Consider the following 12,809-nt stretch of genomic DNA (forward strand, 5'->3'; position numbering starts at 1 on the left):
AGTAAAATTCAGGATAAGGAAAATTCTCAGAACAAAAGACCTGGTTTCTTCAACAAACAGCAGGGGGAAGAAGATAGGAAGAATGTATAGATTAAAACAAGAATTGGCAAACTTTTTCTGTAAAGGGGACCAGATAGAAGTCATTTAGGCTTTGAAGGTCATGTAGTCTCTGTCACAAAGGCAAAAGCAGTGATAGACAGTATGTAAGTGAATGTGTGGCTTTGTTATAATAAAAGTTTATTAATGAAACCAGATGATAGGCTGAAGTTTCGTTGACTCTTGAATTAAAAGATATTTAAAAAGACATTATCAACCACATGCAAGTGTTGGACCTTGCTTGGATTCTTACTTGAACAAACCAGCTATAAAAAGAACTTTGAGACAGTCTGGGAAATTTGAATACTAGATAGCTGATTATTTTTTATTTTTGTTTTTTTAAATTTCTTTATTGATTAAGGTATCACAGATTTGTCCTCATCCCCCCATTCCCATCCTAAACCCCTCCACACGCATGCCCCCACCCCCTTGTTGTCCGTGACCACTGGTTAGGCTCAAATGGATGCACACAAGTCCTTTGGTTGATCTCTCCCCCTTATCCCCACCCTCTCCTACCTTCCTTCTGAGGTCTGACAGTCTGATCTATGCTTCCTTGTCTTGGGTTTGTTCTTCATTAGTCTATGTTGTTCGATAGCTGATTATTTTAAGTAGTTATTGTTAATTATTATAGGAGTGGTAATGGTATTGTGCTTATTTTATAAATTTATTGGGTGACATTGGTTAACACGAACATACAGGTTTCAGGTGTGAGTTTCTATGTTATAAGATCTGTATATTGCACCATGTGCCCACCACTCAAAGATTATACTTATTTTAAAATAAAGCTGTTTATCATTTTGAGATTTATAAAAGTATCTGCAAATGAAATAATGGGATAGCAATTTACTTTAACCTAGTTGGGGATGAGAGTGGTTCTAAAAGAGACAGAATATAATGTGTCAGAATTTTAAAGGTTAACCTGTAAGAGAAAACATTAGGACTAGAATCTAGCTTTGGAAAGGATATTTGCTATTTTAATAAAATGAACAAAATTTAATGCAGCTTGAAGTTTTCTGCTTTTATATATACTCATGTTAGCTTTCAGATATTTCTTCTGTGTAAAGATACGTCAGTATCTTCATTGCCATAAACTGGTTGTCTCAGGCAAATGTCAGCATACTACAGTTTACCTCCTGCTTTTTGTAAATGCAGTATTGTTAGAATACAGTGCACATGTTTGTTTAAATGTCGTTCATAGCTACCTTGCACTATAATAGCAAAGTTGAATCTCTGCAACAAAGATTGCCCATAAAACACAGGGTATTTACTGTCTGGCTCTTTAGAGGTAAAGTTTGCTGACCTCTGGTCCAGGGCACTGATAAAAATTCTCAAATGATTGGTGCTGTCACAAAATAGGTACTGGTTTTTTGGCATATATTTTTGTTCTTATGATAAAAGTCAGGGCACAGCTGAGTAATACAAATTTCCTTTGTAAATGATCTTCAAAGAGTAGCCTTCAACCCTCGTATTTATAGAATTGTTTTGGAGACAGTACGTTCTGTTTTATCCTCAATTCCCCCTTAGATATGTTCATTCTCTCTTCCTTTGTTCTAATTCCCACACTTTAACTCATTTACCTAAAGATTAGTACACTATGGAAAGTGATTCCTCCTGATAAGTTTTTAAAGACTTTTTTTATATAGAACATGATTAAAAAATGTTTGAATACTAACATTTCAAATTCATTACTATGTGTTGTGAGTTTTGAATTTTTAAAATAAAAACCACAGTATTCTTCTATTTACATTGTGTAGGTTTTTAACATGTGGAACTAAGCTTCTATATCTTTGGACTTCGTCACATATAAGTCCTATGCCTGGAACAATACCCAAAAAAGGATATGTGATGGAAAGAATAGTGTTACAGGTAATGGTATTATTGTTATTTTTTTTAATCTTCACCAGAAGATATGTTTGTTGACTTTAGAGGATAATGCTACTTTTTGATATATGGTGAGGTTTAAATTTAAATTTCTTTATAAAAAGTGTATGTATACCATGGTATTGGTTGTTATTAAAGAACCCTAATCAATCTTGTTTCAACTTTAGAGTCTATTTTAAATTTAAGTGTCAATAAATCATTTCCTATTTCTGAGAAACAGTAAAATATGCCCTTGTACCCATCCCAAGCAATATAGGTGCTATTGAGAATTACCAACAATGGTAATCACTTTCAGCTAAAGGACATTGATTTACAATATACAATCTAAAATTCACCCTGATGGCTAAGAAAAAATAATTTTTTCAAAAACAAATTAATTAATGTGGTAAATATATATATGTCCTATTCAGCTGTAATTTGATCAACTTCTATTTAATTTTTAAGGTTGATTTTCCTTCTCCAGCATATGATATCCTTTATACCAGTCCTCAAGTTGACCGAAGTATTATACAACAACACAACTTAGAAACATTAGGAAATGATATAAAAGGGAAACTTCTTGATATTCTTCACAAAGACTCATCATTTGGGTATGCTCCTTTGATTCTGGTTATCTCTTACAATGTAAAGCTCAAGTTAATGGTTTATAAAGTGTCCTGATTTAGTTCATGAGTTAGCAATATTTTTGGTGTGGAAAGATTTCTATATCTGTAACAACCTGGGCATGTGCCCTTGAGCAGGAATCGAACTGGCAATCTTTTGGTGTGCAGAACTATGCCCAACCTATTGAGCCACACTGGCCAGGGGTAGGTTAATTTTCTTAAATGTATAAAGAATCTTTTCATACCAGTAGAAAAACAAACAACTCAGTAGTAAATTAGACAAAGAATGTTAATAGGTAATTCTTTAGAAAAGAAATACAGCCAAACTGGTTTGGCTCAGTGGATAGAGCATCGGCCTGCGGACTGAAGGGTCCCGAGTTCCATTCCGGTCAAGGGCATGTACCTTGGTTGCGGGCACATCCTTGGTAGGGGGTGTGCAAGAGGCAGCTGATCGTGATTCTCTCTCATTGATGTTTGTAACTCTCTCTCCCTCTCTGTAAAAAAAAAAAAAATCAATCAAATATATATTAAAAAAAGAAAAGAAAAGAAATACAATAGCTTTTAAACATTTTAAAAATGTCAATTTCTCAGTATGTGGAGAGGCTTAAATTTAATCAAGGAAATGTAAATTAATACAAGATACCATTTCATACACATCAGATTGTTGAAATTAAAATGTCCCATCATAGAAAGTGTTGATGAATATACAAACAAGGGATTATATTGTTGGTGGAATTCTCAAGAGCTTTTGGGGCAATTTGGCAAAATCTATTAAGGTCACAATGTGTATAGTCTGTGACCTACCAATTCCATTTCCAGTTAGTTATATATATTAGAGGAAAGAAACACTTTTATATTTACTTATTGAAATAAGGATGCTCATTGCATTTTAATTATTATAAAACTGATAGGGAATGTCCCATCAATGGGGGTCAAATTATGGTACATTTATCTAACAGAGTATTATGTAACTATTAAAAATGAAGTTATAGCCGAAACCGGTTTGGCTCAGTGGTAGAGCGTCGGTATGCGGACTGAAAGGTCCCTGGTTCGATTCTGGTCAAGGGCATGTACCTTGGTTGCGGGCACATCCCCGGGAGGGGGTGTGCAGGAGGCAACTGGTCGATGTTTCTCTCTCATTGACGTTTCTAGCTCTCTATCTCTCTCCCTTCCTCTCTGTAAAAAATCAATAAAATATATTAAAAAGTAATAATAATAAATAAAAAATAAAAATGAAGTTATAGCGGGGGGCAATGGTAAGATATGTACACAGATAATAATTTAATTAAAAAAAAGTGAAGTTATAGCAATGTACTAATATGTCAGATGTGTTAAATGAAGAAAGCAAGGATATAGTATAATATGTTACCATTAAAGAAAAAAGATCTACATACACCCATGTAGATGCTTCTATATAAAAGGACTCTGATAGAATATTCAAGTATAGGCAGTTGCTACTGGGAGGGGAATTAGAAGAAGGGAGACCCACTGTGTACTTTTTTTCAATATTTGAAATTTTTTCAGTATTCCATATTTCAGTGCGTGTATTATATATACAAATGGATGGGTAATAAAATAGTGAAATTATTCATTCACATAAACATTTGTTATTAGTGTTAAATTGGAATCTCCAAAACAAGTCTTTGTCTTTTTAAATATTCCTCAATTGAGCTATATAATCAACTTCTAAAATTTTATAATGCATTGGGTGTTACATGACATTTCATTTTACTTGTATAAAATGGATAAAATCCTTGCTCATAGGGCGGATTTTGCTTATCCAACTCTGATTTCTAGTGCATGGCATCTGATTAGAGCTTAATAAATACTTATTGTACTGAATTATCCTTCATTTTCATAAGTAAGACTCTCTTATTAAGTCAAAATGATTTCTTTCTATTCCCCAATTAGGGTAAATTAGTGGTGTTTGTTGTACATTGTGTTTTTCTATCCCAAATTAGTATTAATGATGCTACCAAGAAGTGGCCACCCTAAAATAAATGAATTTCTCCTTTGCATTTTAAATTGCTGAAACTATAACTATTATGATATCAGTGAGGAGTAATGTAGTTCTGTTATCTATGCAGACTTTCTAAAGAAGACAAAGCTTTTTTGTGGGAGAAACGTTATTATTGCCTCAAACATCCAAATTGTCTTCCTAAAATACTAGCAAGTGCCCCAAACTGGAAGTGGGTTAATCTTGCCAAAATTTACTCATTGCTTCACCAGTGGCCTCCATTAGACGCACTGACTGCATTGGAACTTCTTGATTTGAAGTAAGTCAACTATGAATTAATTTATTTGCTTTATTTATTGTTAATTTTTTCAGTAAAGTATTATGTTGCAGGAATACTTCCCTTTGTTTCAGCATGAAAGCAATTCAATACAATATAAGTGTGTAAATGTGTATTTCTACTAACATACCTTTTCATTGAAGTTATTAAAAAGGCATGTCATATTTAAAACTAACCTAAAGAGAGGATAAAGTAAATTTATAATAATTCATTACATTTTATGATGTGGACCAAAATTAATTTTCATAAGCTTAAAGTTTCTAAACCAGTCCCCTAATAAAATTTCAATAGCATGGTTTTTTTAGGAAGATTTTCTTCCTAAAAAAAGAAGAAACACATTGCTTTTAAATAAAGAGCTGTTTTTGAGCATTCATTGTCAGGAATAGATTGAGATTGTGTTTTCAGGAAATATAGCTTCATTAGAAGTTACCGTCAAATCTTGATTTTTGTTTTACTTTTCTAGATTTGCTGATCAGGAAGTGAGGTCCCAAGCTGTGACCTGGATAGAGGCTATTAGTGATGATGAGCTGACAGATCTTCTTCCACAGTTTGTACAGGTGTATTTTTCATTCCGTTTCCTACTCTCCCTACTCTTCCCCCCCCCCAGTTTTTATGAGTAGGGAACTTGCTAAGGGATTCCCTTTTCTGTTTGGATAAAAAGTACTTCTCGAGACCGGTTTAGCTCAGTGGATAGAGCATCAGCCTGCGGACTGAAAGGTTCCAGGTTCGATTCCAGTTGAGGGCATGTACCTTGGTTGCAGGCACATCCCCAGTTGGGGGTGTGCAAGAGGCAGCTGATCAATGATTCTCTCATCGATGTTTCTAATTCTCTATCCCTCTCTCTTCTCTGTAAAAAAAAAAAAAAAAAAAAAAAAAAAAATCAATAAAATATATATATATTTTTAAAGTACTTCTGTAGTAGGTATGTTGAGGTACATTACATTTGGATTTAGTATGAATTTTGTTTCTACTATTATCAGCTGCTCCACTTGAATATTTTATGCACACACACACACACACACAGAGTGGCCAGATTATTATGATCTCTGAATGCATAATAATCTGGCCATTCAGTGTACTTCTCTTGAGTACCCATTTATTTGGTATCGAAGTCACTATAAATCATGCACCTGATCCAGTTTTCCCCTTTGCACTGGCTGAGGGCAAATAGGTGGTTGATCTCCCACAAAAGTCTAGAATACTTTTTTGTAGTGAATCCCTTTCTTGTCCCGCATGGTTCAGGATTTGGGCTCTGGAGGAGGCCACATGCAAATGAAAGAGACTAGAAAATATTAATTTGGAAATTTTGGGGGCTAGGTGGGAGCCCAACTCAAGGGGAAGGACTCCACCCCCCTCTGGCCTTGCTATCCCCTTTATTAAGACTATGAGATACACCCATAGCCTTTAGTCAGGCAATTCCAATAATAGCCAATCAGCAAGAAATTACATTAAGACTAAAACGTGGGCCAAAACCGGTTTGGCTCAGTGGTAGAGCGTCGGTCTGCGGACTGAAAGGTCCCAGGTTCGATTCCGCTCAGGGGCATGTACATTGGTTGCGGGCACATCCCCAATGGGGGGTGTGCAAGAGGCAGCTGGTTGATGTTTCTCATCGATGTTTCTGGCTCTCTATCTTCTCTCTCCCGTCCTCTCTGTAAAAAATCAATAAAATATATTAAAAAAAAAAAAAAAAAAAGACTAAAACGTGGATGTTGCTTTAGCTATCATTGTCTCAACTAGACAGTGGGTGGTTGGCTCTGACCTTTCAAAGCTTCAACGTTGACCAGCCTTCCAGGTTCCTTGTCCACACCTCTCTGCCTGTGAGGACAATGGGTGGCTTCCAACATCTTTTGGTACCCATTTGAAATACAAATACACTGAGTGGCCAGATTATTGTGCGTTCAGAGATCATCATAATCTGGCCACTCAGATTATTAAAAATCTGGATTTTTAAAAAATAAGTTTTTGATTTTTACAGAGAGGAAAGAAAGAAACATCCATTGGCTGCCTCCTGCACGCCCCCTACTGGGAATCAAGCCTGCAACCTGGTCATGTTCCCTGACCAGGAATTGAACCAGTGCATGGGATGGCACTCAGTCCACTGAACCACACCGGCCTGCCTGTACCTGGATTTTTAATTGTTTAACTTTTTAGATTCTCAGAATAAATTAGACTTAAACTTTCCTTTTTCTTTCCTGGCCATTTAAATACAGCTAATGGAAGTAATGCCCAGGTATATACTTTTCTGATTGACTTTATTAATTTAGCCTAAGTTAATTTATATTTCATTTTTGTCAGTATCATTTTTCATCAGTAAGAATAAACTTTATATAATTTCTTTTTTGATAATTTATTCCTAACAGTGTAGTATGTGTTTGACCACTAGTAATTCTTATTTTTCTTTTATGGATAGGCTTTGAAATATGAAATTTATTTGAACAGTTCATTAGTACGCTTCCTTCTGTCAAGGGCGTTGGGAAATATACAAATAGCACACAGTTTATATTGGTAAGATTTACGTTTTCTTTAGTACTTTATTTCCATTCCTAGTATTTATACTCTGATAGAATGGTATGACCAGACAGCTTACTATTGATGCCAGATGTTTTATAAATGCATTATTATAAAGAAGCTAAATATTTATGTTCTTAGAAATAAAACAACAAAAACCAAACTAAGATATTTGGCATGTTAGAGCTCTATGATAATGAATGAACTTTTACTTGCTTATATGACTTAAAATAAATTTCTGGATGACTAAAATTGAACCTGTTGAATTGATTTTTGAGAGATGTTCATCCAGTTTTCAGAAGTGGCTGATAAATATTTGCTCTGTTAGGCTCCTCAAGGATGCCCTGCATGATGCACAGTTTGGTGCCCGGTATGAACATGTTTTGGGTGCTCTCCTCTCAGTAGGAGGAAAAGGACTCAGAGAAGAACTCTTGAAGCAGACAAAACTTGTACAGCTTTTAGGAGGAGTAGCAGAAAAAGTAAAGCAGGCTAGTGGATCAACCAGACAGGTATGTACCCATAAGAGGGAACATAAATATTCTGATATTAAAGGATCTTTACAGTGCTGATAAGTGAAGTTGTTATTCTTTGTCAATAAATAGCCAATATGCTCTTTGGGGCAGATGAGTTTCAAGGTACTTTAGGAAAAGATTTCACAACCTAAATAAGAAAATCAGTGCTTTTTAATTCCCATGCTTATTAATTCCTTCTGGTTAAAATTGCTCTCTCGAGTTTTTCCAATTATTTTGCTTTTTAACTTTTGTAACTGTAAAAATAATAAAACTATGACTGGGTGCCATTGTTTAAAAAATCCAAATAATGAAGAAGTTTTATAGAATACAAAAATTAATTTTTTTCAGATTTATTTTCTCCTTGTAATTATCTATTTTTCAGTTTGCTGTGTTTCCTTCTTGATCATTTTTTTTTTTATTTACACATATATACACTTAAGTATATATAAAATTTGGGGGGATTAAAAATACTTTTACAAAAATATGTGTATATATTGTTGTTGAGGTGAGTTTTGCACAACATAAAATTCACCATTTAACCATTTTAAAGTGTATGATTCATTGACATTTAGTACATTCTCAATGTTGTACGATTATCACCACAATCTGATTCCAGGACATTTCCATGTACCCACTGACTACTCACTCCTCATATGGCATGAGATAAGGGTCCAACTTCATTCTTTTACATGTGGTTGTCCAGTTGTCCTATCACCATTTGTTAAAAAGGCTATTTTTTCATTGAATGAGCTCAACATACTTTTGAAAATCAGTTGACCATAGATAAATGGGTTTAATTCTGAACTCTCAATTTTGGTCCATTGATCTATATGGCTATTTTATGCCATATTTTCTTTACTGTAGCTTTGTCGTATATTTTGAAATCAGGAAATATGAGTTTTCCAACTTAGTTCTTTTTTAAGATTGTTTTAGCTCTTTGGAAGTCTGTAGCAATTCCATATGTATTTTAGGGTCAGTTTGCCTATTTCCGCAAAAAAGCAGTTAGAATTTTGATAAGGATTGTGTTGAATCTGTAAATTGATTTGGGAAATACTGCAATCTTAGTTTCAATTCATGAATATGGGATGTCTTATTACTTAGATTTTTAATTTCTTTCAGCAATTATACTTTTTTTTGTGAATTGCTCTTTTTACTTTATCTTGGGGAATTCACGTCAGTACATAAATATTCATGTTTCTTAATAGGTACACAATATTACAAGGTACCTGTAAAATAAATTATGAACCATTAATTTCTCTTTGTAGGTTGTTTATATATTTTCTTTTTTTAAGCAGTCCTGCAATGCACTTTAGTGTGTTAAGTTTTTGCCCTTTGCTAGTATTTCTATCTCCCTTTTGTTTAATTTCTGTTCATTTGGCTTGTAGTGAGTTTTAACTAATATGTTAAATATGAATATACACACTTTCCCTCCTATGTTTATAACTTTTGCCCATTCTAATTTTTTTTTTTATAGTAAAAATTAAGCCTCTTAGCAACGTTTTACAAATGGGCATTTTAAAAATTAGGTCTGCTTCTTAATTTTGTGTCTTAAAAATAGGCCTTCATTTTCGTTATGTACATACAGTATCAATCTCTTTTTCCTAGGTTGTGCTCCAAAGGAGTATGGAACGAGTACAGTCCTTTTTTCTAAGAAATAAATGTCGTCTCCCTCTCAACCCAAGTCTTGTGGCAAAAGAATTAAATATCAAGGTAACAAATAAAATACTTATGTAAGTTCATATTACATTTCAAAATATGTAAGAAGAGAAATGGGCAGGTATGCTTAAAGCAAATGAGTGTAAAACCTGCATAGATTGATGTTTTTATTGATTTTTAGAGAGAGGGAAAAGGAGAGGGAGGGGAAAAAGAGAAACATTGATGGGTTGCCTCCTGCATGTCCCCTACTAGGGATCAAGTCTGCAATCCGAGCATGTGCCCTGACCAGGAATAGAAACAAGAGACCTCTCGGTAGACAGGATAATGCTCAACAGGCAAGGGCTTTAAGCACTTTTTAGAGCCATGAAAAAATAATTCAGTAAGCCCGGTCAGTGTGGTTCAGTTGGTGGTTGAGTGTCTTTCCGTGCACCAAAGGTAGCCAGATTAATTCCTGGTCAGGGCACATGCCCAGGTTGCAGGTTAGATTCCCAGTAGGGAGCCTTCAGAAGGCAGCCCATTGATGTTTTTCTCTCTCCCTCTCCCTCTCCCTCAAATCAAGAAAAACATATATATATATATATTTTTTTTTTATTATTATTTTTTTTTTAAATTAAGTAAAGTTCAGTGGTGGTCAACCTTGAGTAATTGTATTTTGAACTGGGCTAATAGTAATACAAATAGTGGCTTTTCTCTACCATGAGTTCAGCAAAAGCAACCAATTCATTCATTCATTAGAGTTTGTGGTTTTGAAAGGCCACACGGTACAGCTATCCTTAATGAAGTTTCAGAGTTGAATTTTTGTTTTGTTTTAGTTGACATGGCTACTCTTCATTGAAATTTAACAGTGAATGCCTGACTTGTATAATTATGTCTTTTGGAGACAGAATGATATTTTCCCCTTTGATTTTGTTGTATTGTTTATCTTTAAGATGGGCTCACTGTCTTTTTTTTTATTTTTTTTTATAAGATATATTTTTACTAGAGGCCCAGTGCACAGGTGCACAGATTCATGCACAGGTGGGGTTCCTCGGCCTGGCCTGCAGGGATTGGGCCCAAACCAGCTTTCTGGCATTTCCCAAGGAGTCCCAGATTGCGAGAGGGCACAAGCCTGGCCAAGCGACCCCACCAATGCATGATCAGGGCCAGGGAGGGACTGCAGGAGGTTGGCCAGCCAGGGAGGGATCATGGGAGGGCTCCAGGGCATGTCCGGCCCATCTCTCCCAGTCCCAATTGGCCAGACCCCAGCAGCAAGCTAACTTACCAGTCAGAACATCTGCCCCCTTGTGGTCAGTGTGCGTCATAGCAACTGATCAACCAGTCGAACGAATGGACACTTAGCATATTAAGCTTTTATTATATAGGATTGATTTCAGAGAGGAAGGGAGAGAGAGATAGAAACATCAATGATGAGAGATAATCCTCAAATTTTTAATAATAATAAGTTTAAGTTTTTGTCTTAAGTTATTATTATTTTTAATCCTCACTTGTGGATATGTTGAAAAAAAGAGAGAGAGATATGTAGAGATCAATGTGAGAGAGAAACATAGATTGTTGCCTCCTGCATACACCCCGGCTGGGAATAAGAATCCACAACCTAGGTATGTGTCCTGACTGGGTATTGATTTTATAACCTTTTGGAATATGGGATGATATTTCAACCGAGCCCATGCCAAGTGCTGTCTCAGGTTTTTAAGATTTTGCTTCTCTGCTCAAAAAGTAGTAAATAATCTTTTACTCATATATGCTATGTTTAAGTTTCAGAAAGTATTTTTATATGCCGCTTATCTGCCAGATTATCTAAAAAGCAAGTCTCCTGTGTTACTTCGTTTGCCATAATTCAGAGAAACAAATGAAAGGAGAAATGCCTAGGCAAATATAAATCTTACACTATTTTTATTCCATTGTTATATTTCTAATACTCAATGTGTTGCATTTGTAGTCGTGTTCTTTCTTCAGTTCTAATGCTGTGCCCTTAAAGGTCACAATGGTGAATAATGATCCAATGGGGGAAGAAATTAATGTCATGTTTAAGGTGAGCAAAATAAGGTTACTTTATTTTTTTTCAAATTCCTTTTCCATAATTACAAAAGTAATTTTGTTTATTTAATATTTAATTAACTTGAATAAGTATGTGTAAGATTGTCACTGACATAAACTGTTCCCAAACAGATTTGGGAATAAATGTATCTGTAGGCTAGAGCTGCTGCTATTCTGGCTGAGCACATCATAATCCCAGGCAACGTCTTTCACACAGACTATGTGAATGGTACCCCTAAAGCTGTGTAGTGGGAAACTGCAACACCATGAGCAGCCGGGCATGTGCCCCTCACCACAATTGAACCTGGGACCCTTTAGTCCACAGGCCGACACTATCCACCTAGTCAAACTGGCTAGGGCCATATTTCTCTTTTTAAAAATTGAATATAATTCATAAACCATAAAACCCAACCTTTGAAGTGTACAGTTAGGAAACTTAGACATGAAGAATTTAAGTAACTGTCTCTGAATGCTGCAGAAAAATTATTAAAAGGCAGTTATGCTAATCTCATTCTTTAAAAAAAAAATATTGTTGAAAATATTACATATGTCCCCTTTTCCCCCCTATTAATGCCCTCCAGCCCCACCCTAGAATCTTCCCTTCACCTCAGGCCTTCACCACCCTATCATCTGTGTCCATGGGTTATGCATATATGCATACAAGGTCTTTGGTTGATGTTAATCTCATTCTAAACCCTTTTCACTATTCTCCTCTCCTTTATAGTATGTGAGTCTTTCAGAAAGGTACAAGTTTCATTTTGTTTTCTTGATTTTAAGGTTGGTGAAGATCTTCGGCAGGATATGTTAGCTTTACAGATGATAAAAATTATGGACAAAATCTGGCTTAAAGAAGGACTAGATCTGAGGATGGTGATTTTCAAATGTCTCTCAACAGGCAGAGATCGAGGTAAACTTGTTAGCTGTGTCCTGGTGTTGTGTTTTTTTCTTCATGAACTTAACTCAGTGTCCCTTCCCTAAGGAATCTGATGCTGGTGCACTATGATCTGTTATTTCTTACGTTAATTTAGTGTTTTTTTATTGATTCATTTGCTCATGATTAAATAATTCAGTGAGTAGCCCTAATAAATGCTTTGCAGTAACCAAAGGTGTTTATTTGTTGACCCAGTAAGAACTTTATGGTCTTTAGTTTTTGACTTATAATTAAGGCCATGTCTAAGATAAGCCAACTTTGATTTAATTACTACAAAATGAAATAGTGGTTA

The 12,809-nt window shown here is 35.1% G+C and overlaps 1 protein-coding gene across 3 annotated transcripts in view; it reads left to right on the forward strand.

Moving 5' to 3' along the window:
* The window catches only part of PIK3C2A (phosphatidylinositol-4-phosphate 3-kinase catalytic subunit type 2 alpha), a 79,636-nt gene that overhangs the window by 49,021 nt on the left and 17,806 nt on the right, over positions 1 to 12,809 (forward strand). For all 3 annotated transcript variants that reach the window (XR_004986064.2, XM_036426314.2, XM_045578037.1), the window contains exons 14-22: positions 1,851 to 1,962; positions 2,422 to 2,567; positions 4,667 to 4,855; positions 5,337 to 5,430; positions 7,284 to 7,378; positions 7,710 to 7,890; positions 9,499 to 9,603; positions 11,489 to 11,581; positions 12,364 to 12,493. Coding sequence is in view for 2 of the 3 variants with exons in the window: in XM_036426314.2 (XP_036282207.1) it covers positions 1,851 to 1,962; positions 2,422 to 2,567; positions 4,667 to 4,855; positions 5,337 to 5,430; positions 7,284 to 7,378; positions 7,710 to 7,890; positions 9,499 to 9,603; positions 11,489 to 11,581; positions 12,364 to 12,493 (1,145 nt within the window). In the remaining variant the exon portion in view is untranslated. The remainder of the gene's footprint in view (positions 1 to 1,850; positions 1,963 to 2,421; positions 2,568 to 4,666; positions 4,856 to 5,336; positions 5,431 to 7,283; positions 7,379 to 7,709; positions 7,891 to 9,498; positions 9,604 to 11,488; positions 11,582 to 12,363; positions 12,494 to 12,809) is intronic.

This window comes from Pipistrellus kuhlii, unplaced genomic scaffold (genome assembly GCF_014108245.1).
Source record: "Pipistrellus kuhlii isolate mPipKuh1 unplaced genomic scaffold, mPipKuh1.p scaffold_m20_p_9, whole genome shotgun sequence".
Lineage (NCBI taxonomy): Eukaryota > Metazoa > Chordata > Mammalia > Chiroptera > Vespertilionidae > Pipistrellus > Pipistrellus kuhlii.